The 26,758-nt window shown below is 33.5% G+C and overlaps 1 protein-coding gene across 1 annotated transcript in view; it reads left to right on the top strand.

Annotated features, from left to right (window-relative positions):
- The first annotated feature begins 3,697 nt into the window (after window positions 1–3,697).
- Hira (histone cell cycle regulator-like protein) overlaps window positions 3,698–26,758 on the top strand; it is a 127,496-nt gene continuing 104,435 nt past the window's right edge. Inside the window, exon 1 of the mRNA XM_085813566.1 lies at window positions 3,698–3,964. Within this exon, the coding sequence (XP_085669692.1) occupies window positions 3,928–3,964 (37 nt within the window). The 5' untranslated portion in view covers window positions 3,698–3,927. The remainder of the gene's footprint in view (window positions 3,965–26,758) is intronic.

Genomic DNA, 26,758 nt, shown 5'->3' with positions numbered 1-26,758 from the left:
TGAATTATTTTGAAGCATTTATTTAGAATGAATAAAAATCAATCCAGACTTCGACGATTCAAGAAATAATATATAAAATAAATTTTAAAAACTACAAGATAAGATCATCATATTCTTGTAATATAATGTATGTATCATGATTGGGTAGCATTAAAAATAAATCATAGTTTATCCTCTACTCAAGGAGGACTACTGCGTAAGTAGTAGTCCTCTTGAGTAGTTAGGATCGTTTAACATACTACTGCGCAAGTCCGAGTTAGAACCCCAAAATCACATAACGCCTTATGATACTCTCTATCTCATGAAAACAATGAAAATGTGTACCAGAAAGGCTCTGAATCATGGCCGGATTAAGACAATTGTCGGCCCTTTGTTGAGCTTGAGAGTTCCGAGGCTCGTGCAAGCCAGTCTGAAGCATATGCAACAGAAGCGCCGCATAAGGAACTGATTTTCTGGAGGAGTGATAAGGTAAAATAGAGAAGTAGCCCACTGTTATGTTAAGCTCAATCACAACCGCTTTTCAGTATTATTGTTAGGGCAGATCCTAGCGGGGGTCAAGATGGTGCACAGCACGTGGGGGACGAAATGATTATATTTCTGTAAAAAAGGGCGGCCAGTTTTAATTTGCACTTCGGCAAACGACGGTCTAGGTTCGGTACTGATTATCATTAATGTATTCTTTTTGTTTACTTCTAATATAAAAAATAGGAAGAAAATAGAAAAGCTAAATTGAAAACATAACTAGAAAATTTTCCACTTCTTATCCTATTGGGAACTTATTTCAAGAATAAATGAATAGTATAGCCTATGCTAATGAAAATACATTTTTGTTGGAGGAACCTGAAAAACAGTATCTAATATACAATCTTACGAAGCTTAGATATCTGCTGCCGAAACTATTCAAGTTTGTCATGTACAAAAAACGGAGATTAGTCAAAAATCTTAGTGTGACATTCAACGGGTTTATTAGATTCATCTGCTTAACAGTTTCAAGTGAAAGTTAACACTCTATATTATCTCGTGATACCAGAACCGAAATTTTATATCAACGAGAAAAAAAAATAATCAACATTTTCCTCGCTAACTTCATTAGAAAAGTTAGAGAAAACAGATAATACATATTAAGCATATAATTAATGTTAGAGAAATGCTGGTGTTGTTTTCTGATTTTCTTGCCAATTATTTGGATAAAAAACATCCAAAATCCTTTGAACGTGTCCTATGAGACGAAAACATGTAGCAACAAGATGAAACATGAATTTGGAATATCGAAGCATGTAACCAGTAAACTGAGGGACCCCCCTTAAAAAATCTGAAGTAAATAGGAACTTTGATGTTGGTATACAGAAAGAAATTGATTGAGAAATACATTGGATCAACAGAGAGTAAGGCCATCTCTTCAATATTTTGCCAAAAGTACCTTATTTCCTCGTGTATCCCTCTCCCCTTTGGTTTTTCGCACTGCGTTCGGGAAATTTTAAAGTCATTTGCTTAATTTTTCTCTTCCTCAGTGAGTTAACAGAATGAACTGCCCTAAATTTTAAAATAGATTCGTCCACATAGTGATTGGTTTCCGTCTGACTAACAATGAAAAATGTTCATAAATACCCATGAGGATCGCTGAGAACTTTTCCCTTCTAACTATTGAACGTTATGACAGCTTAATATAAGAAACTACCAATCACGTCGCAGTAAAAATGAATTGACATTCAGTCTACGATTTTGCCGAGTCCGCTGCGAATTCACCTTCTCTAATTATTTATGGACGATCTGAAACCTAAAGAGCAACAATAAGAACGAGCGAGGTTCCAGTAACAGGAATATAAAAATGAAAATATCTTATTAGATATTGATATGATAATATTACCATGTATTCTTATTGGAATGCAGGATTCATTTAAAAAATAACGTGTGGTTTATCCATGACTAGTTTAGTACTCAATTTATTCATGACTACTTTTCATTTAATATGCTCTTACAGCAGCCGCGCCCTTCAAAAATTAAATTATTCACTCTACACACCATTCCTCCGCATCTAAGCTTGATTTTTCTCCCATCGGTACAGAAAGACGTCTGTCCACTTTGTCTGTCTGTCATTTTTTTCCTCTCTTGATTTTAGGACAATAAAATTTGTAAAAAAAGGGGGGAAGAAAATTCACAAGTGAATAAGATAATTTGGGTCTAAACTGACCACCGGTAAGTTTTTTTTTGAAGAAATCAATGAAAATTTGTCCAGCTTATTGAGTAATGAAAATTTACATTCCTGGAGCATATCCAGAAGATCACTAAAGAGCAAATGAAAGAGACTCATTATTTGGAAAAGAATATTCGAATCGAACTCTTATTCAGATTTGAGAAAAGGTTAAAGATCTAATTAAATGCTTAGTCGTTACGGATGCCAGAATTTTCGTTTTAATCATAACCACTAAAGGTATGCAGTGGTTCTCCGCATAACATGCTCAAGGACCCAATATTTTTCTGAGTAACGGACTCAGTCCCGCATATATTAATTTCGTCTCGCATCAAACTCAGAGCTTTGTTTCGCTTTACATTTTTCGATGCATAAATTCAAAATAGTATGTTTATAAAAGAAGACAACGTGCAGAGGATCGGGAAATACATTTTCAGAGTATTATATTACTTCTGAAGTAACTTGCTATTTAAGAAAAAGAAATCCTCCTTGAAAAAGAACATGAAGAATCCCAATAACTTAAATTAATTTCTAGAAAACACAAAAGATTCATACAACAGCAGGTATCAAAAATTTTCTTAAAAAAAAAAAAAAAAAAAAAAAAAAAAAAAAAGGAAATAAGACAGATTTTTCATTTACGAGTATTAAAACCAAAATGTATTTAATTATAGAGCTCAGGTCTCAGCCAAACCTTGAGATTCCAGCAAGCTGAAGTAAACATATTGGCTGAATTGCTGAAAGAGAATACTAGGTACCACTTTCGAATTATTCCGACGAGAAAGAATATATAGTTTTTTGTCGAGAAACGAATCGGAATCATTTTTAAAGAAATTTTGCGATTTTTTTTGCCAGAAACGCATGTGGATATATCTAAAATTTAACTCGCTGCGAAGGTGTATCTAGATTTTCCATAAGATTAAAGGCACATTTGTAACAAGGAAAGGAGAGCGGAGTTCAGATGATCAAGCAGACTCGGATAAAATTGAACTAAAATCTGCGAGTTTGTAACACCTCAACTATACTAAGTCGAGCTTACCGGTTAAAACCCATGAATCCTAGCTGTTTGACGCGGGTTCGAATTCAGGCCGATGACCTGGTTGCATTAGTGTTTTTTATGTTTTATTTCTATTTTAATTTGAATACGAGTCATTTTTCATAAAAATGCTTCTATGAATGAGTCCATTACCTTAGGGAGCGAAAGGGATGTACAAGGGAATGCGTCCATTCCCTTGTGCGCTTTGCTATCGAGCGGTTATTGGAAGCAGTTAAAATGTGGGCTGGTTACGAGATGAAATGGTAAAGGGACTTCATTTTGTGTGGAATAAGACGCCGTTTTAAAAGTGTGTATTTTATCTCAGCTAGAGCCTTTTATTTTAGCATTATCAATACTCAAAAGCCCTCTCTACTGCTGCGCGCCGTTTTCAAACTCGTTCTTTTCATTCAAGACGTTCGAGAGTATTTTAATTTACAGCAGGATATGTCATCTCAACTTCTAATACCGTTCACTTTTCTTTCTTTCATGGGAAAATAAAAGTAATAAAAATCAATATAACGTTTACAACTGTCGTCGAGGTTACGTTTTGCACGCCGTGAATTCAACATGTTCAAAAAATAATTTTTGGCTGAGTTCATTAATTTCAACTCACTGTAGTTTTAGATTTTGAGTTTACAAAATTACCTTCAGGAATCTAATTTTTTCCTCTTTCATAAAATACTTTCCCATTATTACTATCAAAATGAAACTGTTGAAACCTAATTGGGTCTCTCATGACGGTAATATTCACAATTTTTATGATTTGTTTCTTTTTCTATGTTTCGTCACATTTATTGCTTTTAAATAATGCGCCAATATCATTTAGCAATCCGTAAATTGTAGATCGTATATTTTTGAAATGCTGCTTGATACTGTTTACTTTTTTCATCTGTCAGTGGGCCGGCTTTGCCATATAAGTGCGAACAAAGGTTGCGGTATATGAATTTTACCTTTTAATAATATATTTTTTGAGAGTACTGTGAAATGCCGAAACAGCGTGTATAATTTATTTACTGACTTCTACTGTGTCTGTCGTAGTAAAAAACACAAAGGTTGCATTTTAAAAGAAAGAGGTACCGGCTCACCAATTTTTTTTATTTTAGACGTTTGTTGTGTGCATTTTTTTAGATCTGTTTTCTTCAAAAAGCAGATTTATTTTGTTCAATTTTACTAAAAGTTTAAATCACTTAATCGCCTATTTTTTCGATAATTATATATGTAATTTGAGTAATTCTGGAATTTGTAATAAAATTATCTGAAACTATTTGTTTTAACGTTTGTGAAAGGCTGTGATGTGTAGAATTATATTATGTGATGTGTATAAATTAATGTAATTAATTTATGAGATATAAAAAATAATTTGTATTATTAAGTGCAATATGAAAACCATATACAGTTTAAAGAAACATGCATTTAAATTTTAAATTTCATGAAAGCTGTGCGTTTATTGATAAATTTAATTAGATGGATTTTTTTTACATAGAAACTTAATATTACTAATTATACTAAATTATTCAAAAAAGAATTTTAACACGTAAATGTATCATTTTTTTCTAAGCTATCAAAACAAACCTTCGAACTCTGTAATAGATGTATATTGGTGCTTAAATTTTAATGTCAGTATGAAATGTTGAGTATGATTTACTGCATTCATAAGAAAAATAGAAAACTGTGAGTTAAAACTGTTGCATTATTATGATAAATCTGAAGCTAGACACTGTCATCATTCTCTAAAACTTGAAGAAACACTTTGCATATAAAAAGAAACTGAGTACGAAGTTTGGTCTACTCAAATTTTCTAAAATGTTTACATTCTATAAATTTGATCATTTTTGAGAACTGCACAGTTCTTTGATGGAGTTGTGGTATTTATGAAAGCAATTTTGTCAATCATTTCATGGTAAAGTAATATCAGCTCAAGTATTATTTATACGTTTCTGAAATAGCTAATTTATTCTAACTGTTTGAGAGGGCTGAAAAAAAAATTCGACTAATTTTTCAAATATGTAACATATAGTTTGGTGACATTTTGGTAAGGCGATAAAGGTTACTAGCTAGGAATTTAGCAGTGTACATGGATAAAGTCAAAAGTGTGTGCAGTGCCACTTTTGTGCAATTCTGGGATTTTTTTTTAAGTGAAAATAGGTCGATGTGTACATGGATACCGTGTATGTGCAATTCTTAAAAACGCAGCAAGCAATGGGTGATTCTGCGCTTTCTCCCAATTTCGCACCTAATCTTCGTCATGATTAAGCACTTTTGGGCTAATCTTTGGAATATGGTAACAGGTAGTTTGGCGACATTTTGGTAAGGCGATAAAAGTTACTAGCTAGGACTTTAGTAGTGTACATGGATAAAGTCAAGAGTGTGCGCAATGCCATTTTTGTGCAATTCTGGGATGTTTTTTTAAGTGAAAATAGGTCGACGTGTACATGGATGATACCGTGTATGTGCAATTCTTAAAAATGCGGCAAGCAGTTTGCGATTCTGCATTTTCTCCCAATTTCGCACCCAATCTTCGTCATGATTAAGCATTTTTGTTCCATAAATGTTCTAGTATAAGCGTAATTCGGCTAGCAGATCATTGGAAAAAATAATATTTACTTCGTGAAAACAAAATGGCATCCAAAACAAAACTAGCAGGTTGCTGTAGCAGGGTTGGTTGCCAAATGTTCACCGAAAAATCGCCAAGTTACCATAATCCAAAGATTAACCCACTTTTGTTCCATAAAAGTTCTAGCATAAGTGTAATTCAACTAGCAGCTTGTTGGAAAAAATGTTGAGTAAAAAAACATGCCTTTACTTTGTGAAAACAAAATGGCGTCCAAAACAAAACTAGCAGGTTGCAGTAGCAGGGTTGGTCGCCAAATGTTTGCCAAAAAATCGCCAAGTTACCATAATCCGAAGATTAACCTAGTATTCATTAGTGATTATAATTAGTTAAGCTATCAGGAAGCTTGTTACGTAAACAGTCTGTCACCCAAGGTTATCTTAGAAGAGACGGCCATGACCTTGAAATCTCTGGTGTCTCCTAAAACCTAAACTATGCACTGTTATAGCAGAACCTTAAAAGTAATACCGTTGTAAGAGTTTACTATATCGGAAAAATGAGTAGGAAAACTAATTGTAATATTTTAAGAAATGTTATTTAAAAAAAAAGTGTTATTGCTGTCGATGATTTGCATCAACATTAAAAAAAAATTAGAACTACATAGAAATAACAAGCATGTGACTAAGTAAACATTATACTGTCTTTTTTTTTTTAATCTGTGAAATTCTGGTAATGAGAACAATGACATTAATTGAGATCAAGATCTCCATTAAAGTAGAATAATAACTGGATTTATATTTTTAAGCAATTAAATCTCCATATATCACACATACATAGATTTTCTTCATTAAAATTTTTTGGGGGTGGAGAGAATAACTATTCTGTGTTAAAATTTGTTAGTATGGAAAGTCAGTGGAAGGCTAATTTATATAAATCTGAAAACATATATTTTTTAATATTTTGTGTATCTAGCAAAACTGAGAAGTTATAATTTATGGTTCAAAGTTCTAGTCCAAATTTATGAATAGAATTACCTTGGGAATATTTCTTAAATATATTACAATGGAAAATATTGGGTTTTGACAAGTTTCCCGCCACCGCAAATATCGTTTGTGCAAACAGTTCGCATTACCATGTTTAATCATATTTTGTCAAACGTTTTTTGGCATTTGAAAGAGAGAGAGAGAGAGAGACTTGCTTTAGAACACTTTGTTGTGAAATTTGTAAAAAAATTTAGTTATCATTAAGTACAAGGTGTCTGAAATGGAACTATCATGCTATCATATTAGAACCATCATTTACTTCCAATTCTGTTACAAAAAGTCAGATACAGAACGTGACCAAGTCATTTGTCCAGTTTTAGGTACTATTATTGTATCATTTGATACTGTGAAAGTTTGGTACTGAAAGTTAAAACAAAAGGGACATTTAAGAAGCAGAGCGCTGGAGCAGCCTACTGATGTTGATGAGGCCCACTTGTGAGAACGTGTGGAAGAAGTTCAGTATGCAACCATTCAAGAACTTGGTAAGGAGTTAGATATTAGTGCATAAACTTGACTTACAAGTTCAGTCGCTGGGTGCTGCATGAGCTGACTCAAGCAGATAAGGACAGACGTGTTTTGGTCTGCACTAATCTGCTAGAATATCAACACAAGGACAAAATTCTGGACCAGAGCATTACTTGTGATGGAAAGTGGATTTCCTTCAACAAAAGCGGAAAGGAGGTATGAGCCCGATGGCAATGTTGCAAAGTGCAATTTGATTAATAAAAAGATCATGCTTTGTATCTGGGATTGTTGAGGTATTATCCACAAAGAGTATCTGGGAAAAAGTAAAAAAAAAAAAAAAAAGTTTAAAAAGAAGGAAAAAAAAAAAAAAAACTTGACAGTAAGTTGTATAGCGAGATGCTTAGTCTGTGTTGATGCTATCAAGCAAAATCATAAAACTGAGTTCTGGCACAAAAAGGTAGTGTTTCATCAACATAGTGCAAGACCACAGGTGTCCACATTCATGGGCTGGACGTTGTATGAACTCGAATAGGATCTTTTGCCACACCCACCATATAGCCCCAACATCACTTCTTTGGACTTCTACCTTTTTTTTCACGCTTGCAGCTACATCTATGCAGGGGGTGCTATCTTCCATTCTGCGCAGGATGTCCAAAATGAGGTTGATCTGTTTTTGAACTCACAGCAGCGAAGTTTCTGGGCAAGCCTTTGAAAAACTACCAAAACGTCGGCAGAAAATCATACATTTGTGTGGTGATTATTATCAACACTAAAGATACTGCTTTCATGTTTCCTCCCTAACTTTATTAACAGTGTTTTTTGGCAGAAAACTTTCATTACAACCACATAGTATTAAAAACTAATGTTAAAAAAAAAAAGAAATCTGAAATCCATGGATATTTATATTTAACATTTGCAAAAACGTTCTGAATTTGCAAAATCCCTCAAATTTATGTATTTGAGAAATTAAAAATAAAAGGTTATAGGTTATTATTTATATTGAATAGGAAATTGTAAAATTTAATAAAATGATTAATATGTGGACATGATTTGTCTAAAAATTTTCTGCACTGAGTGCACATTACAAAAATGGCAAATTATCAAGAAATAATGCAATCTGCATGTGAATCTGTAATTATTTGGCTAACAGAAAACTGAGCTGTGCATATCCTTGTTCATTAGTTCATGTTATAGGTGCCGATATTATCTTGAATACTGTCTGGAATTGAGCCACAAAATAATTAGTGCTTGTAAAGTTCAATTTAAAGCTTGGTGTGAAATTAAAAAAATGCACTACTCCCATTCTCATACTTTTGAGTGCTATTTGTGATTTTGCATTGGAGGTGAAAATGCAGGTGACGTGCATATTGGTTGAACAATTGGCATACTAGGAGAGGAAATAATAAGAGAATATCCATGATTTAATGGCTGTGGATAATCAGATGATACCTAGGATGCTTATGGATAATCTGAATATAAACAAAAATAGAATTCATGAGATTCTAATAGAAGATTTGGTTAACAGAAAAGATTGCACAAAGTTTGGTGCAAAGTAATGGAGAAAGAAACCTTTCCAGAACATGATCAAGGTTGCAGATGCTGACTGTTTTTTGGCTTCTGTCATAATGGGTGATTAAAAATTACCATTATTAATATAACTTGGATTAAAAGAATGGTGATCATAATTTTCTCCACAACAGGACAAATTCTGTATTGTGGAATTTAGAGTTTTCTCTTGTATGATATTGCAAAAACAGAGATTGCTGTTAGTGTAAAGCAGTTTTTGCCCATTACAACAATGAACCCTTTAACTGTGAAGTTATTTTGATGATTTGGGTGCATAAATTGTCAATTTTTTTATTGCGAAAATTAAATGTTTGTCGCACAATAAAAAAAATTGCTGCGCACTTTGAACAAAAACCTGTATCCTTTGAAACCTTCAGCAAAGTGCTGCCATCTGTTGAAGCAGAAATAAACTTCCCACAATATATATTTGTGTATAACAACACAATGTACTTGGAAAAAAGAATTATCCCGAGTAATTCTCGGGCATGACATTTTGAAATACCAGTTCTGTGGAGATTATTTTGAGCATGACAGTTAAAAGGTTAAGCTGCTTGGACCTTTCTAAAGAGGATATTTACTCCAATCCTCTCCTTGTGCTCGATATTCTTAGATTCAACAGTCTTTTGACCTTGTCTGACTTCGTCAGAAATCCGAGGAAAAGCAACAACAACGATGGTTTTGGCCCAAATAAAAGCAGATTTCAAAAGGGAACTGCCTTTCTGCATAGTGATCTGGAACCAACAGACTAGTTTTTCTTTTCAAAATTGAAATCTTTAATAAAAAAAGTCTTAATTCTGTAATGAACAAGATATTCAAAAAAGTGTGACAGCAGAACTTCAACATAAATCTTTACTTTTGATTTGCGACTTTGAAATTTATTTTGACAACTTGTACAGTTGTGTACTAAAGTGCAGCTGCTGAAGGTGATTATTTTGAATTATAGTCTAGTTTTCTCCCCTAAATATATTTTAATTATTTTGTTTATTAATTTATTATTTTTTAAAGTGTTAGCCACAGAACTTTTTAAAACTTTTATACAGATACTGCATATATTAAAAAATCAGAATATTGTAAATCTTGCACCAAAAAAAGTGGGACAGTTCTATATCTGACACTCTACTTGACCGACTGTTGAAATTTAACTTGCATTTTCTATGTCTCGAAAGTATGGCTTCGGATATATATTGGATTTATATATAGCATTATTCTAACATAGATATTTTGACATAAAATTGAACTATTTTGAAAAATATACCAATTTGATTTCCATATTTTGATTCTACAACTCAAATTAAGACTAGATATTAAATTTTTTAATTTTTCGTGAGAAATTAAAAAATTTATCTTGGTCAAGTTTTTCAGTTTGCGTAGAGAAAAATTCACTCGACAAACTTCTTAATTTATAGCAACCTGTTTTCCTTTCCTTTTTTTCATTGTACACGAGTGAGAAAAAGTTCGTCTTTCATACTTTCAAGTAATTTTAACAAAGTGCATAAACCACATTTGCCGTTATTATCACTTAATAACAAATATGCCAAATTTCAAAACGTGCCAATTTGTAAATTCTCATATATCTTAGGAAATTTTGAATAAAAACTAATTTTTTACAAATATGCTTAAAAATACATCTAAGATGATAGTAAAAATTTTATAGGTTATAATTCAATTTTTTTTTGAAAAATTTATTTAAATATACAAATTTTTAAAATGAATAATAAAGTGGGCAAATTTTATTTGGAATGAGCCTAAATTTCAAAATATGAAATTAGAATCAAATAAGTTTAATAAAAAAAGATATTAATAAATATATATATTGAATTCGATTGACATGGAGGACTTAAAAGTTGAGAGCCAATTTTTTAAAAACTACCTGTGTGATTTTTACAAAACTTGGCACTTTGGCATAATTTGAGTCGTAGAATTGAAATATGGGGAAAAATTGGTATTTTATTTCAGAAAAAGATCAGATTTTTGTGTCAAAACAGAACTACTCTCACATACGCCCTTGCTTGGTGAAGGCAAGAAACTCCACATTGCTGTATTACTATCGAAATTTTTTGTCTACATTTCGAACTTTAACCCTAAAATGTCTCCAAAAACGTGGTTTTCACGTATGCAAAAACCACGTTTTGAACACACAATTTAAGCTAAAAATCTAAAGCAAAAAATTTAGATAGGAAAAACGTAAAGTTTCTAACCAAAAATATTTGACAAGAATCCATGTACACAGCGATATGTTTTTAACTTAAAAAATATCAACGAATTGCACAATCTAGGCAGCGAAGGAATCTACGAACTACGCAAACTTCGCTTTAATAAGTTAACATAACAATAAATTTCAAAGAATACCATGTACACAGCATTCTGTTTAAACTTAAAAAAAAAAAAAAAAAAACCTACGAATTGCACAATCTAGGCATTGCCTACAAATTAACAAAATAAACTAAAGTAATTAAAATAAATTGCAAACAATTCAAAAAACAACAATAACAGCAGAAATTAATAGTAAAAAAACAATGAACATAAAATTCTACAAAATAAAAACAATAAAATAAAATGAACTTACCATAATACATTCGTGAATAAAATTTCGCCAGTCACACAATGTCTGTGAACATAAGTGCCATGATTTTTCTATATCACAGATCTTTCTGTGATTTAAAATTTCGAAAGTAACGATAAAAACTTCCTCCAAAGTTGACTTACTATACAAAAACCACAATCCAAATCTTAAACTCCGCTGACAGCCACATACTTTACCAGCAACCATTTGACTTCAAACCCCCACAATTCTATCAGAAACCCCATTCTTCGTCCGAGTTCTCATATCAGCTCTGCATTTCGGACACGCCAAACTTCGTTTTATAAGTCCTGACTCTCACAGAAGTTCCAAAAATACACTTTGATCCGCGTTAGCACACCCGTGAACAAAAGACTCGTTAACAACTCCAACATCGTATCTTTTAATACTAAATTTACTTTGCACACAATCTAAAATATGCGACTGAAATCTTGCCACCACGTCTCTCATTGCAACGTAGGCCATTTCAAAACGCGCACGACACGAACCAACGAGCAATTAAACTACTGAAGCAAAAGAGTAAAGTTTCAACGTTAAAAGTGTTGCCATACAAACAGCATCATTCCCAAAAGAATCGCACCAAAATCCAACGCAGAACACATATCGCCACATTCGGTGATCGTAGGGCATATATAAGAGTAGAGCCTCTAAATCTAATGTACGAGTATATCCTAAGTTGTGCTTTCGAGACGTAGAAAACACAATTTAAATTTTGACAATCGGTCCAGTAGAATGAGAGATTAAAGAACTGTCCCCCCTTTTTTTGCAAGATGCATATATCTATATACTAACACCATATATTAAAACATTTCCGAAATGTATCTGGAATTGTTTTTCTGTAAATATTCTTTCTGTTAATCCAGAAAGAAAGGGAGTTATGATTCTTCTGTTATACCTGAAAATGGAACTGGTTTTACAGTGTGTTTAGTTGAACCATTTACAGTACAAAGTCTGTAATCCAGACGTCCATTATCCGAAATGATCTATAATCCGGACCTCAACATACAAACATACGCATGCGCGTTTAGCACAAAAAATGAAGCAACTTAAACAACTTACATTGAAAGAAATGTTTAATAAAGTAAACAAATAAATATTAAGCTTTTTTTTAAAAAAATTTTGATACCGTTTAGATTATAATTGCTCTTTATTTCATAAATTACGGTTTCATATTTTTAATTGTATATTCTGCATGCCATCTTACCAGATTTAAATTGATGATCTGTAATCTGGAAAAAAACCTTAATCCAGAATCGCCGAAGTCCCGACGAGTCCGGATTACGGACTTTGTACTGTATTAGTAATCTTATAAGATGAGCTTGAAATACTGTTATTTTTTTACTTCAGTACATTGCAACTGCAAGTATTTCTATTTCTTTTTCTGGTACTATTCTGTTTTGAGGGCCGTAAAAAAATTGCAGCAAAAATGTATGCGCAAAAACGGCAAATCTAGCAAATGCAGCCATTTAACAGAGCGCCAAATCTACCGTACATGCTGATTTCAGATTGCAAAAGTTTATACAGTCAAAAGTCATTAATTCGGACACCCATAATCTGGAATGATCTATAATCCGGACCTCAAAGCTAAAAACTTTCTGCGCATGCGCATAGGCGTTTACGCTTGCGCGTAAGACCTTTAGGACTGCGCATATGCGTGTGCACAAGCGCAGAATATGTTTTCGCGTGCGCGTTTAATGTATAACGGACGGTATAAGCTAAAATTATCTAATTATCTATTTCAGTTAATGTTGATGATTGCGCTGTTCCTTAATCTTCGAATTGGATCCGGCTTATTATTTTTTGCAGACTGTAAGAGCAATTTTATAAAAGTAAGCTTGAACTTTCGATTATGTCAAATGGAATTTCCGATGCTGGAGCTCCGAAAGGATCTACAAAACGAAAGTATGTTTCGATGTCCATCAAACAAAAAGTGGAATTGCTCCAAAAAATGGATAAAGACATATCCTTTGTTTATCTAACCGTTTCGAAATCTGTTTTGTTGGAAAATATAACTTATTGTAAACTTTTACTGCATCATCTCTTCTCCTTGAAATGGTTATTTAGTTTAATTCTTATTTTAATGTAATATAGTAGTTACTTCTACTTCTTTTTCTTGCTGCCACTGTTTGCATTGAGAACGGACTGTTTCAACCTAATTGAGATGCAAAAACGAAACGTGATGTTACGTCATCTGAAAAGCCGATTCGTGCCGATAGCTGATTGGTTGCCGTGAGATGACGTCATTCCTACTTCTGCTATAAGTATCTCGCGTCGCTCTGGCTCAACCCTTCGACTGCTTGCTCCTGAGCGTGAAGGTGCTCGTACCCTCGCTCTGCGTTTTCGCTGTTCTGCAGTATTAACCTCTCGTTTTTCTGAGTTTGACTATTGTGACTGAGAAACTGCTGTGCTTTCTCGATTGTGCATTCAGGTCAGCATGCAAACCACTATGTTTAGTATGCTGTAAAACAACCTGCTTTTACCCTGTGCTTTTTAAGCATAGACTTTCTGCATTTCACTACTTCATCAACCGGCATCATGGAACGTTTCCTGGACTTCATTGCAGCTGAGATTACTCAGCTGGAACTCCGTCAAGAATACAAAGGTTTCCTCACCCCTGAAGAAACAAGAGACTTGAATTTGTTCAAAAAATTCCGAGTTCTTGCTGACCAGGAATTTGGGAACTCCAGAACACAGGACGACCGTGCTGAGACCAAAACTGATGACAACCCTGGCTTCCCGCCTCTTCCAAAGATCAACGCTCGACGTGCTGAGAGTCCCGCCAGGTCGGATGAGGACTTTACAAAATACAAGGGTTTAGATGTCAGCTCTGACTTCGATGGAGAACCCAAAGGAGACAGAACCAGACGCACCAGAAAACCTGTGAAAAAAGCTGTTGCACCCCTGGCTGCTGCAACTGCTCCTGAAATTCCAAAGACTCACCCTGTTGCTGATCTCACTCCGCAACAGAATATGGACACAGACCCCGCCCCAGTGCAGACACCTCCAACCAATCAGAACGCTCCATTCAACAGTGCAAGAAAACTGCTGCCGATTATAATTAAAGACAGCAGATTCACATGGAATGACTTAAAAATGCTGTTTAATAATAAGAATTTTTCTCTGCACGATTTCTATGGAGAAAACATGAAGGACGGAATCAAGAGTAAAGTGAAACTGCCCACCATTTATCGAGAAATGGTAAAAGTGCTAGAAGAAGAAGGCATCAGGTATCACTGCTATGCGCTTCCCGAATCTAAACATCTAAAAGCTGTGATACGTAACCTCCCGTCTTACATGGACCCTGAGGAAATTATGATGGATCTAAAAGAACATGGACTCGATGTCGTGCGGGTCAACCAACTCACTATCAGGCGTAACGGAGAAGTTATTAAGCTTCCCCTGTTTCTCGTTACTCTCACCCGCAAGGAGAAAAACAAGGAGATACACCAGTTAAAATTTTTGCTGGGAATGAAGATTAGTGTTGAGAGATACCGTGGCCATAAGGGACCCTTGCAGTGTTATCGCTGTCAAGGGTTCCATCACGCCAAATCGCACTGCAATCACGAACCACTTTGTGTTCGTTGCAGTGAACCTCGTGAATCATTTAACTGTGACAAGGATAAGGCAACTCCGCCTAAATGTGCCAATTGTCATGAGATAGGTCATACAGCTAACTATAGATTATGTGTGCGTTTTCCAAAACCAAAAACCACTCCGTCTGTGAAAACGTTCTCTGATCGGGTAGTGCATAATAAAACTTATGCACAAGCTTTAAACACCGGCCTCGCTCCTGAATTTCTAACTGAAGCAACACAAGTTGCAGCTGAGCTACATATGCTTGTCTCTGCTCTAAAAGAAACTGGATTTACTCTGATGGCAAAATCAAACGTATCTCAAGATCATACTCCTGCAGCCCCTGTTAATGGCTAATTACATGAAAAAGTGTACTCCCGTACAAATAATGATATGGAATGCCTGCGGGCTACCCACCAAAATTACTGAACTGCACCATTTTTTAAGTGAGCATGATATTGACATTGCAATCATATCAGAGACTCATGCAAAACCATGCCAATGCCTGAGAATTGCAAATTATAATTCATACCGCTGTGATAGACTTTCACACAGGGGTGGTGGTGTGGCAATATATGTGAAACATAATTATGCATCTTGTCTTATATCTGATTCAAGAAATTTTAATTGTGAGCAAACTACTGTGTGTGTCACTCTTCCTGTGTTTAATAACATCAATTTTTGTGCTGTGTATAACCCTCCAACGAATAGACTATGTGATAATTTTCTAAATAGCATTCTACCGGATGACATACCTACCCTTGCTGCCGGGGGCTTTAATGCTAAGCATATAGACTGGAACTGTCGTCGGACAAACCTAAATGGTAAAATTCTCCATGAATATATTTTACAGCATTCAGTGGCGCTACATGCCCCACCAGAATACACACGGCTTCATAATAGAATTGAATTTTCTGATATACTAGACATTGCAGTCACTACAACGACTATCCCCGTTGCAATGGAAGTATTTCATGAATTGTCCTCTGACCACCTCCCCGTAATCGCAACATTAGAAGTGACAAAAAACTTCTGAGTTCTCTACTAAGCGAATTACGAATTGGAATCTCTTCAGCAATATCATGAAAAATTCACCTCCTTGACTGCAAAATCTCAATACCAATCAGGCATAAACACCGTAATTAATGCCTTAAGTGAAAGCATTCAAGGTGCAATTAAGGAAGCTAGTACTGAAATTACTAATCGGGATAAGGCTTTCAGACTGCCCCTTAAAATACGACAGCTTATGAGAGAGCGAAATAGACTCAGGAAATGTTATCATTTAATGTGGCACCTGGCACTTAAACGTGAAATAAATCGTAAAAATAAGCAAATTCAGAAGGTTATTAAAACCTTCAAAGAAGAACTATGGGATGATAAAATGTTAAATCTGGATTCTAGAGAAGGTACGTTCTGGTCTTTAATCAAAAATTTTAAAATTACCTTCACAAGTAATCGACCCCTCTATGACAGAGGTAATATTGCCATTTCCAATCAGGAAAAGGCAGAAATCTTCGCAGCACACCTCCAAGAACAGTTCTCGCCAAATGATTGGCCAAATGACTCTGATTTCGAATTAAAGACCCTCCTACGAGTGAGGGATTGGCTCAACGCCCCTTCAGTCAGACTTCCGATTAAATATGCAACTCCTACTGAAACGACTAATGTTATCAAACACCTGAGACAAAAGAAATCTCCAGGAATTGATGAAATCAGCAATACAGCAATTAAAAATTTGCCGCCTAACATCATCTGTAGCCTGACAAGTATTTTTAATGCTTGTCTTGCTCTTTCTTACTTTCCAACACCTTGGAAAATTGCTAAAATTATTTTACTACCTAAACCGGCCAAAGATAACATCCTACCAGACAGATATCGTCCTATTAGTGTACTGCTGGGCTTAGGCAAAATTTTTGAGAGAATTATCCTGAATAGACTGAAACCATATTTTCAGCATCTTCCGCCGGAACAATTTGGGTTCTGTGCTCACCCCTCAACAACGAAGCAACTTGTCTGAATAACCGAATTCGCTGGTGCAGCTCTGCACTGCAAACTTAATGTTGCTATACTCATGCTGGACGTGGCGAAAGCATTCGACCGCGTCTGGCATGAGGGCTTAATTGCTAAATTAATTGACCTTCAACTGGACAGAGAACTCATTCTGCTAATCCATTCTTTTATCAGGGATCGGACATTCAGAGTCTCGGTAAAAAATGAATTATCCAGCACTGTTCCACAGGGTTCTGTGACTGGCCCTATACTCTATCTATTCTACGTTTCAGACTTTCTGAGATTACATTTAAATCATAATTCTATGTTAGCCTGTTATGCAGACGACACTCACTGCCTTGGCAGTGAAGTCTGCTAACATCAATCATGCTATTCGGAAACTCCAAGACACTATTCCCTCTATAGAACAATGGTGTGGATATTGGAAGATACTAATTAACGCTCAAAAATCGCAGCTCCTACTCATAAGGAAAAGGAAGAAAAATGTTCCGATCAGACAAAGTGTTTATCTTTTTAACGAGGCTGTGCCTATCGTGAAACAAGCCAAATATCTGGGCATCACCATCAACGACAAGCTCACATGGCAGCATCATATCCAACAAATCAGGGATAAAGCGATTAAAGTCATGAAATGTTTATATCCCATGATAAAGAAATATTCAAAACTTTCGTTGGACGAGAAACGACATATTTATCTAGCCACAATCTGACCCATCATGACGTACACTTCGCCAACATGGACTACCGCTACGAAGGGTGAAATCCAAAAATTACAAGTTGTGCAAAACCAATTTTTAAGAATTATCACAAATGCACACCCGTATGTGAAGAACAAACGTCTCCATGAAGATTTAAAAATGGATGCAATAGTGGAATATTTAAGAAGAACTAACACAGCATTTTATGATGGCGCTAAGGAGTGCCAACATATGGACATTTTCAACCTATTTCACTATGAAATTTTACACGAGGACAGGCACCTCCGTCCATATGCCGCTTTTCTACTCAGTGGAAACCAGGATTTTCCAACATAATTTGTGTTTTTAAGTATGTAGTACTCTGAAAAACTTATTTGACTTGTAAATAATGATGTTTAGAAATCTTAGCCGGATGATTATGTGACACACACAGCCACGCTCACAAGATATTACTTACATTTTTCCTGTATATACTATTATACTTTTTGCAATCGTATTTTATTTTCTGCATTTATGACTGCAACGCACACCTTTTATGAACTGATTTAGTACTATTTTATGTATAACTATTGTAAAACTTCAGATTTACAGCGCTACGATGCCTGGATACCACATCGCCAACCAGATGTCTTATCGCTCATCACGTGACATTGGTCACACCCCCTGCATCTGCTATCCTGTCTCCACGAGAACTATGTTTGGCATTTCCTTACCTGCAGCGCTCCTAGAAGCACCAAAGTTCGATAGCCGGAACACAACCTGCAATTTCGCAGGTTAATCGCGGCAAATAAAGCAAGTTGGAGTTGGCTTAACCCTTCTAGTTCCTGCTTTCCTGGCACTTGAGTGAGCGGTTTCCAGCCCCTTCAGAAGGATGCATGCAGTCCGGTGAATAAAGTGCCTTGGTTCCTGTTTGCGGGATGGCTGTTCCTGAATAAAGTTCCTTGGTGCCTGTCCGCGGGATGGTTGTTCCGGAATGGGGTTCCTTGGTTCATGTCCACAAGATTATTGTTCCGGAATAAATTCCTTGGTTCCAGAGGCTACCATGTGAGTGACTGCCGTGGGCGGCATCCATGTTCTTCAATAAAGGCGGCATTTAAAATACGTGAGCGGCGATTCCTCGTGCAAACGGAGTTAGGCCGGTTTTAAGTGCTTTCAAGAACTTCATTTAAATTTTCAGGTGTTTTCTCAACCATTGATCATGGACGTTTTGAATGTGTAGCCAACTTCATTTTTAGGCCGCATAATTAATGTTTAGGACATTTTTGTTTGTATTGAATGCCAGTGTTTTGGAGACCAGGTAAAAATATTATTTGATGAATTATGGTTATATTATATTTTTCCTAAGACTCTGATATTGTTGAAATTTATTTTCTGTGTTTTTATTCTTTATTATATTGTTAATAAATTGGTTAAGTTCAAAACCTTTTATTGTCTTCAATGTCTGCACAACATGATATCTCAGGGAGCTTTTATTGCTACTACTGCTAAATGTTTAATTTTATGAACTTTAAACTTTGCTTTAGCATCATGTTTATCAATTTCACGCTGCTCTGTGCGGGGAGGGGGGGGGGACGTTGCGGCGTTGCAATTTTCTAATTTCGACTATGCGTAATGTATGCTTTACGCATGCGCGCGTTGAAAGAAATGTTTAATAAAGTAAACAAATAAATATTAAGCTTTTTTTTTTGTAAATTGATACCCTTTAGATCATAATTGCTTATTATTTTATAAATTACGGTTTCATATTTTTAATTTTATAATTTCTGCATGCCATCTTACCAGATTTAAACTAATGATCTATAATCCGGAAAATAAAGACTTTTGACTGTATAGTTCTATATTTCTTAAGACGCCATTGAAATACTAATTTAATTTTTAAATCCTTTTTGATTTTAAATCCTTTTTTGATTTTATATCCTTTTTTGATATCCTATGAATTTAACAATTTGGGAATTGCCCATGACGAAAAGTCGGCAATAGAATTTTGGGTAAAGTGCAGAATCACCCACTGCTTGATGCGTTTTTAAGAATTGCACAGACTCGCTATCCATGTACACATCAACCTATTTTCACTCCCCCCCCAAAAAGATCCCAGAATTGCACAAAAATGGCACTGCACACACCCTTGACTTTATCTATGTACATATCGACCTATTTTCACTTAAAAAATTAAAGAAAATTGACAAAAATCTAATTGTTTTTACCCTTGTAAAAAGTGGCAAACAAATAAGTATTTGTATTAAATATGCACACATGAAAAATACAAGAATAAAAATTATTTATCATTTTAATTATCAAAATTTAAGTTATAATATTTAATTCTAAATTTTAGTTTGAAATTGGAGACAGGTCAATTTCTTTATCTCTGATCTTATTTCACTTAGTTTTAACCACAAATTGGGATCCACTTTTAATTTTGTTCTGTGTTTATTTTTGAAATATAACATAAAAGAAAATCCTTGCTCACACAAATAGGTTGTGCAAAAAGGCAATAAAAATTTAATAACTTTATTTGAAATGCCTTTAAATTCCTTTTTTTGGCTCACCCAAAAAGTAAACAAGTGTGTTATTTTTTAAATATTCACTTAGAGTTCAATCACGGGAAATTTCTTTCAATTGTTCTTTTTCTTCACAAGATAAAATTTTTGGGTATGTTTGAACAAATTGGAGTTCTAATCCTATTTTCTTTTTCAAAATCCACAGGAAAATACATGCTAAAATTATTTTTCAATGAAAAACAATGATTTTTATTGTTGGATGCTAATTCATCTTTATTTAAAAATTATTTTCAGTTAAAAAACTTTCTAAAAGTGGTAAAAAGCTTAAAGTATTATTATCCAATTGTTTGATTATTAGCTCGAGTTTTTTATCATAGCATTTATTTTATCTCTAATGGTAAACAAATTAACACTTTGTCCTTATAATCCTAAATTTAATTCACTTAGCTTTCCAAAAATATCAGCTAAAGATGTTGAACGTGCCAATCATAATTCACTAAGTAAACATTTTTGCAATTGAAATTTTGAATCACAAAGGAAAATATAAACTTCTGATCGAAGTTTAAAAAGGTAATTTAAAACTTTGCCTCTGGATAACCACCTTACTTCGGAATGTTACAAAAGCATTTCATGTTCGTTGCCCTTCTCTTGGCATAAAATCGTAAATATTCTTGAATTTAAAGCTTCGCTTTTAATAAAATTAACAGTTTTCACAGCTTGATTCAAAACGATTTTCAGATTTTTGGAAATTATGGTAAAGCTATTAAAGCTTTACGATGAAAGATATATGTAGCAATGAGTAAATTTAGTTTCAGGCGCGACTTTCTTTATCTGAGAAGTAATGCCAGAATGTTTTCCTGTTAAAGCCCGAACTCCGTCACTGATACAGCAATGCATAAATTCCGAGGAATATCATTCTCAGACATAAAATTGTCACTTATTTCATTTAGATATTTAGATTTTCAAGATAGATATTATTGGTGATTTGTTTGTCTTTTTAAAAACATATGTAAACTAATATTTGAACAAAGCTCGCTATATGAGTACTTTCATCCAATTGCAATGCAAAATACTCGCTGTGTTTTATTTTTTGAGTAAGTGTTTCTTACGCAGTTTGCCATTGCATGAATTCGTCTGCTTACTGTATCATTTGATAGCAGAGTATTATTAAATTCATTAGCCGCTTTTTCGTGGAATAATGTTAAAACGTTATCTTTAGCTGCTAGTAATATAAGGTTTTCTTCAATAGTGTAAGCTTGCCCAGTCTTGGCAATACTTAGCTTTACTATGTAGAGTCATTAAGTTATTTTGAAGTAAGAATACATGAAAATTGAGTAATGCCCTCGCCAGGAATAGAACATGGACCTCTTGAATACATGTCGAGTGTACTACCGTTACACCATGAAAGCATGCTGGAAAGAAGGGAGAAAATAACTAAGCAACTTACCTTCAAATCTTTTTCACTTGAGGTAACAAAACTTTTCATTACATATTTACTGTTTCTGAACTCCGATAATTTCCTCTTAAAATATTCTTCTGATTTCCTTTAAATTGGCATGTTTAAATTAAGATGTCTTTCAAGAAACGATGATTCATACTTAATAGTTCACTGCAAACAACACATTGAGTTTGAGGGTCCATTTCATTTCCATTTCAAGTAAACCTAAATGATTAATAACTTTCATTGGTAAACATATATTTACGGTACCCCTTGGTGAAACTTGGTGATTTTTGGCAGTACATGGATACCGAGTTCGTGCAGTTCTTTGCAAAATAGCAAGACAAAGAATTGCCCAAACTCAGTATCCATATACGCATCGACCTATTTTCACTTAAAAAAAAAAAAAAAAAATCCCAGAATTGCACAAAAGGGGCATTGCACACTCCCTTGACTTTATCCATGTACACATCGACCTATTTTAACATAAAAGAAATCAGTGAATTGCACAATCTAGGCTTTGTGCGCTCCCTTGACTTTGTCCATGTACACATCAAACTATAGTCACTTAAAAAGTCAAAGGAGCAGCCAACAAAAAAATATATAATCTCAGTAAATTACATTTTAAATGAAACAATGAAATAACATAAAAAAGGAAATTCATATTTGTACTACACAAAGGAAATATCCACTTTCTTTATTTACGAATTAACACGTCTTCAGTCAAACAAAATTTCTTAACAGCATCCAAAAACTTCCTAAAATTATCTGAATTAGAATCTGTATACTGGCGTCACCACATAAATTCACAAAATAAGAGTAAAAAATATCCTCCGTAGTGACATTTGACCGTACATATTTCCTTCCTACAAACAGGGCACCTAATAATGGCTACTAAGTAAACCTTCATTTAGACACCAGTCAAGTAATGCTCTTTCCCCCTGTCTTTCCAAATCGTGCAGAAACTTTATATTAATCTTACAACATTCAGCCATTTTACCATCTAAAACCACAAAACAAGCAATATACTTCCTAACCAACACACACGCATCACAAGTCCTTACGAATTTACCACAATCATGCAACCTATTACTTCAAAATAGGGTTTCCATAACATTCAACTACTCAGGCTACCATAAATCAAACAACAATTTGGCAATAAATGAAACAACAACTTTGCAATAATACAAGTGGTACCCTTCTCTCTACGCTAACCCTTTCATTATATTTTCTGTAAACTATTTTCTTTTCTTCTCAATATTCTTAGTGTTAATACATTGTCCTGGATCCAACACCTGTGAATCGTCATTTTTTCGCTTAGTCAATAATAGCCGTTTTCCATTTTGAAAATCTAAATTTGTTTTATTATTTTTTCACAAGTATTTAAAATCAGAATATGTTACATGTTCTTCAAAAACAAACGATATTCTCAAATCGCTTAGAAAAGGAATATAAAGCAACAAGACAAAATACCTGCTGTTAGAGACAGCAAATCGACGTAAAAAAATTATTGTATTTGAAAATAGAACAATATGAGCCCGGAAATGGTGTCGGCATGAAGTTTAGACATGCTAATAAGTCATTCAACTCTAAAAGAATTAATGAGATACTATTATCCTTTTTATAGGAATTTATTTTTATTTCCTATTAAACACAGCACTCATTTCTATTACTCCTTTTAAAAACACCATTTATGACAAATTTTGTTATGTCTATGGCTAAAAGAATATTTGTGAAAATAAAAATGACTAATTTTGCTAAAGTCCGTGAGCTCTACTGACCTTGAACAAAGCTCAGAGGGCATGAATTTACAAGTGTTAGAAAAAAAACTTAAACAGAATGCTGAAGTATTTAAGTTTTTAATTTAATAGACTTTGCATACCCCCAATTTTTCTCTTGCGTACCACCGGTTGAGAATCGCTGCTTTAGTCTAAAACCTCATATATATATTTCATTATTAATCATCCAGGATTCATACAATCCTTAAGAGTCCTTAATTTTTTTTGGAATTGATTTTTGGTCCTTAAAAGTCCTTAATTTTGGCCAACATCAGCAGAAGGCTTAATTTTAATCATCTGAAATTTCTTTCTGTTTTTATGACTGCCATTTTGAGTATGAATTAGCATTTTGGAGGAATATTTTTGGCGATTCACTGACATAGATGGTTATTTTTTGAATGGGTTATAATTTGTTTCTATTTCTAATATAAATGATGGGATACTCAAGTTTCTAAGCAAGAAGTGAAACACAAGCATTTCGAAATTCATTTTTTCTAATAAAGAACTCTTAAACAACTTATCACTTTTGGGGATGTAAATTCTTTTATTAGTAAATTGTTCTAAATTTCACGACTTGTCAACATTTTGGCGATTTTAAGATTAGTTTCTATAGAAAATTTTTAATTCCGAGATTTGAGAATTTTTCGACGATTTTTTTTTAAAACATCATATCATTGATAAATTTCATTAAAATAATGGTAATATATTTAAATTATATTTAAAAATTAACATTAAAATAAAACATTTCTATTTTTCGCTGTCATATTATAAAGTTTTATTTTGGCAACTGATTATAAAATATTATGAATCTGAGAAATAAGGCATAAGGCTATAAAGCGTAATTTACGAAACAGCTTTTAGCAAGAGCAAAATTAGCTATGTAATTAATTAAAAATGTCTTCTTCTTAATTTTTTCATAGTAAGCATTTTTCCCCTGTAAGTGTCTCAGAATATTCAAAATTCTTAGAATATACATCAGTTTTTACTATAAAATTAATTTTACACATTTTCCCTCCTTTTTTTTTTTTTCGAAAATATTTCTGGCTTTTTGCTATTACAGAATTGATGGGGATAATTTTTCTTTAGTATTTTAGACATTGCAAGTTGGAAATTTTAGAAAGATTTAAAGGCAAGATTTATAGATCCATGATTCTAGAAGATTCGAGAAATATGTGACAAAATGAAAAATGTCTCCGTGGTATCAACACATAATAGATGTATTTTACAGAAAGTTTGCGATGAATTTCTTACCTTTTGAAGGACATCTGGAAGAACAATGAAAACATAATATTTTAATGTTTTACTCCTGATACTAGAATCTTTTTCTTAACATTTTTATCATCCCTTTATTTTCTCTACTTTTCACTAGACACAGGCATGGAAAATATGAAAAATGCTTCTAATCTTATCATGTGGACAGGCATTATATAAAAGAAGTTTTTTATTAATAAAGAAAACGAAAACTGACAATTTAAAAGATTCATCTAGAATGTCTTAATGCATCATACACAGGGCTGGCACTAGGCATTTCCCACCTGATGCAATTTCTGTGGATCCTAAATTCTGCTGTCTAGTGCCTTTCCAAATCCTGCTTCTAATGCCTGCTCTAAATTCTAAATGTTTTGCTATTTCTAGATTTTCTTGTTCGGTGTATCACTAAATTCTAAAAATTCTGCCACACCAGCTTTGTAACCGGGCTTTACCATATATATTTCATATTTCTTCTGAATGTTCATATTACTAAAGAAATAAAATTAGCCGCTTTTCTATACATTCTAAATGCATTTAGTGTTTTTTAGAATAACAGACATTCTTAATTAGATCCAAAAATTCTAAAATGAAAAGGAAGCATGTTGAAGAAAGAAACTGAATAAAAGAAAATTACTTTTCAAAGATATGTGCAGTTATTATTATGTAACTTATGCAATTGTTTATGATTCAGTCGGGGGTTTGGGACTATTTAACTTTTTGGAGATAAGCACGTAGAAACTAGCAAGAGCATTGGTTTGCATATTGAGACAAATCTCTAATTGCTAGAAAAGATGCTTAAAGAGAAGGAAATCGATATAAACTAGTCAAAATGTTTGGGAAGGCTTCAAAATAAAATGAAGGATAAATATTTTGTTGAGTGTTGTTGTTATAAAACGTAAATGTTTTGTAGCTTTTAATGTGTATCCTAATATCGTTTAAGAATCAATGTCATAAATTATATATATTTTAAACTGTGAAATTTTATTAGATTTTGAGTTTAATAGGACTTTTTTTTAACAAATATTGTTAAAAAATAAAATTTAATAGTGGCCATGTAAATCCATAATGACTAAGGTTATTTAATTACTTAATATAATTATTTATAGCTAACTGCTTACCCTTAAAAATGATCTCTGTATATTAATGTGAGTTATTGCCTTTCATTAACACTCACTAAGGATAACTCAAGATAAAACACAAAAATGTAAAAATTCAAGTAAAACTTATTCTTTGCATTTAGTGAAACTTAAAAAATAATACAAAACAACATATCATCTCTGATACTTTAATCGCTTATTGGAACATTAAAGTATATTAACTAGGCTACAACCCCTTGGAACTCTAAACAAAGCTATGACACTAACTGTATCAAACAGAGCCTGACTAACTTTCATCACTTGCCAACTGTGTCTTCATCAGGCCTTTCAGGTGTGTTCTAATGAGCAGGTCTCTCTCTAGACAAGCAACAGTGGTGACAACATTCAATCTTTTGTTATGAATCATGCTGATTATGATCTTACTTCTCATTTTAACCTATGCCGTTTGACATAAAATCTACCTGCTATTTACTAAACCTTTGGACTGACTAAGTATGTAACAAAATGAGACATAAAAAAATCAACATAAAGCTAACTATTAGTAAAACATAAATGTCACTTATCTTCTTTCAAATATGTCCAACTATTATAAGTGTGAAATATTTAATGCTACTTGATAAATTGCATAGTTTATTTTATTCTCAAACTTATTAATAATTATATTAATTAATTCGTGTTTAGTAATAATGCATACTACTTAGGGATCTATTTTATTTTTAGGATTGTATTACAAAAATGAAATTCAGGCATAGAATAATATTTTTAATTGAATTTATTCAGTTCCCATTTGCTCATAGGTCCTTAATTTTTTCATTAATGTTCCTTAAAAGTACTTAATTTCCGTGTGCAGAAATGTGTACGAACCCTGTCATCTGCATATTCTGCTACACTTTTTTTCTTTTTACCAAACATAAATGTTGGTAAATAAGGTAATGTTTTCAATATTTCCATCTGATAAACTGTCCATTTTGGAAGATATAAATTT

This window comes from Stegodyphus dumicola, chromosome 3 (assembly GCF_044657685.1).
Source record: "Stegodyphus dumicola isolate Sdum_Otavi_A_Nest chromosome 3, ASM4465768v1".
Lineage (NCBI taxonomy): Eukaryota > Metazoa > Arthropoda > Arachnida > Araneae > Eresidae > Stegodyphus > Stegodyphus dumicola.
Note: the sequence above shows the minus strand (reverse complement) of the source record. Positions and strands in the feature narration are given on the sequence as shown.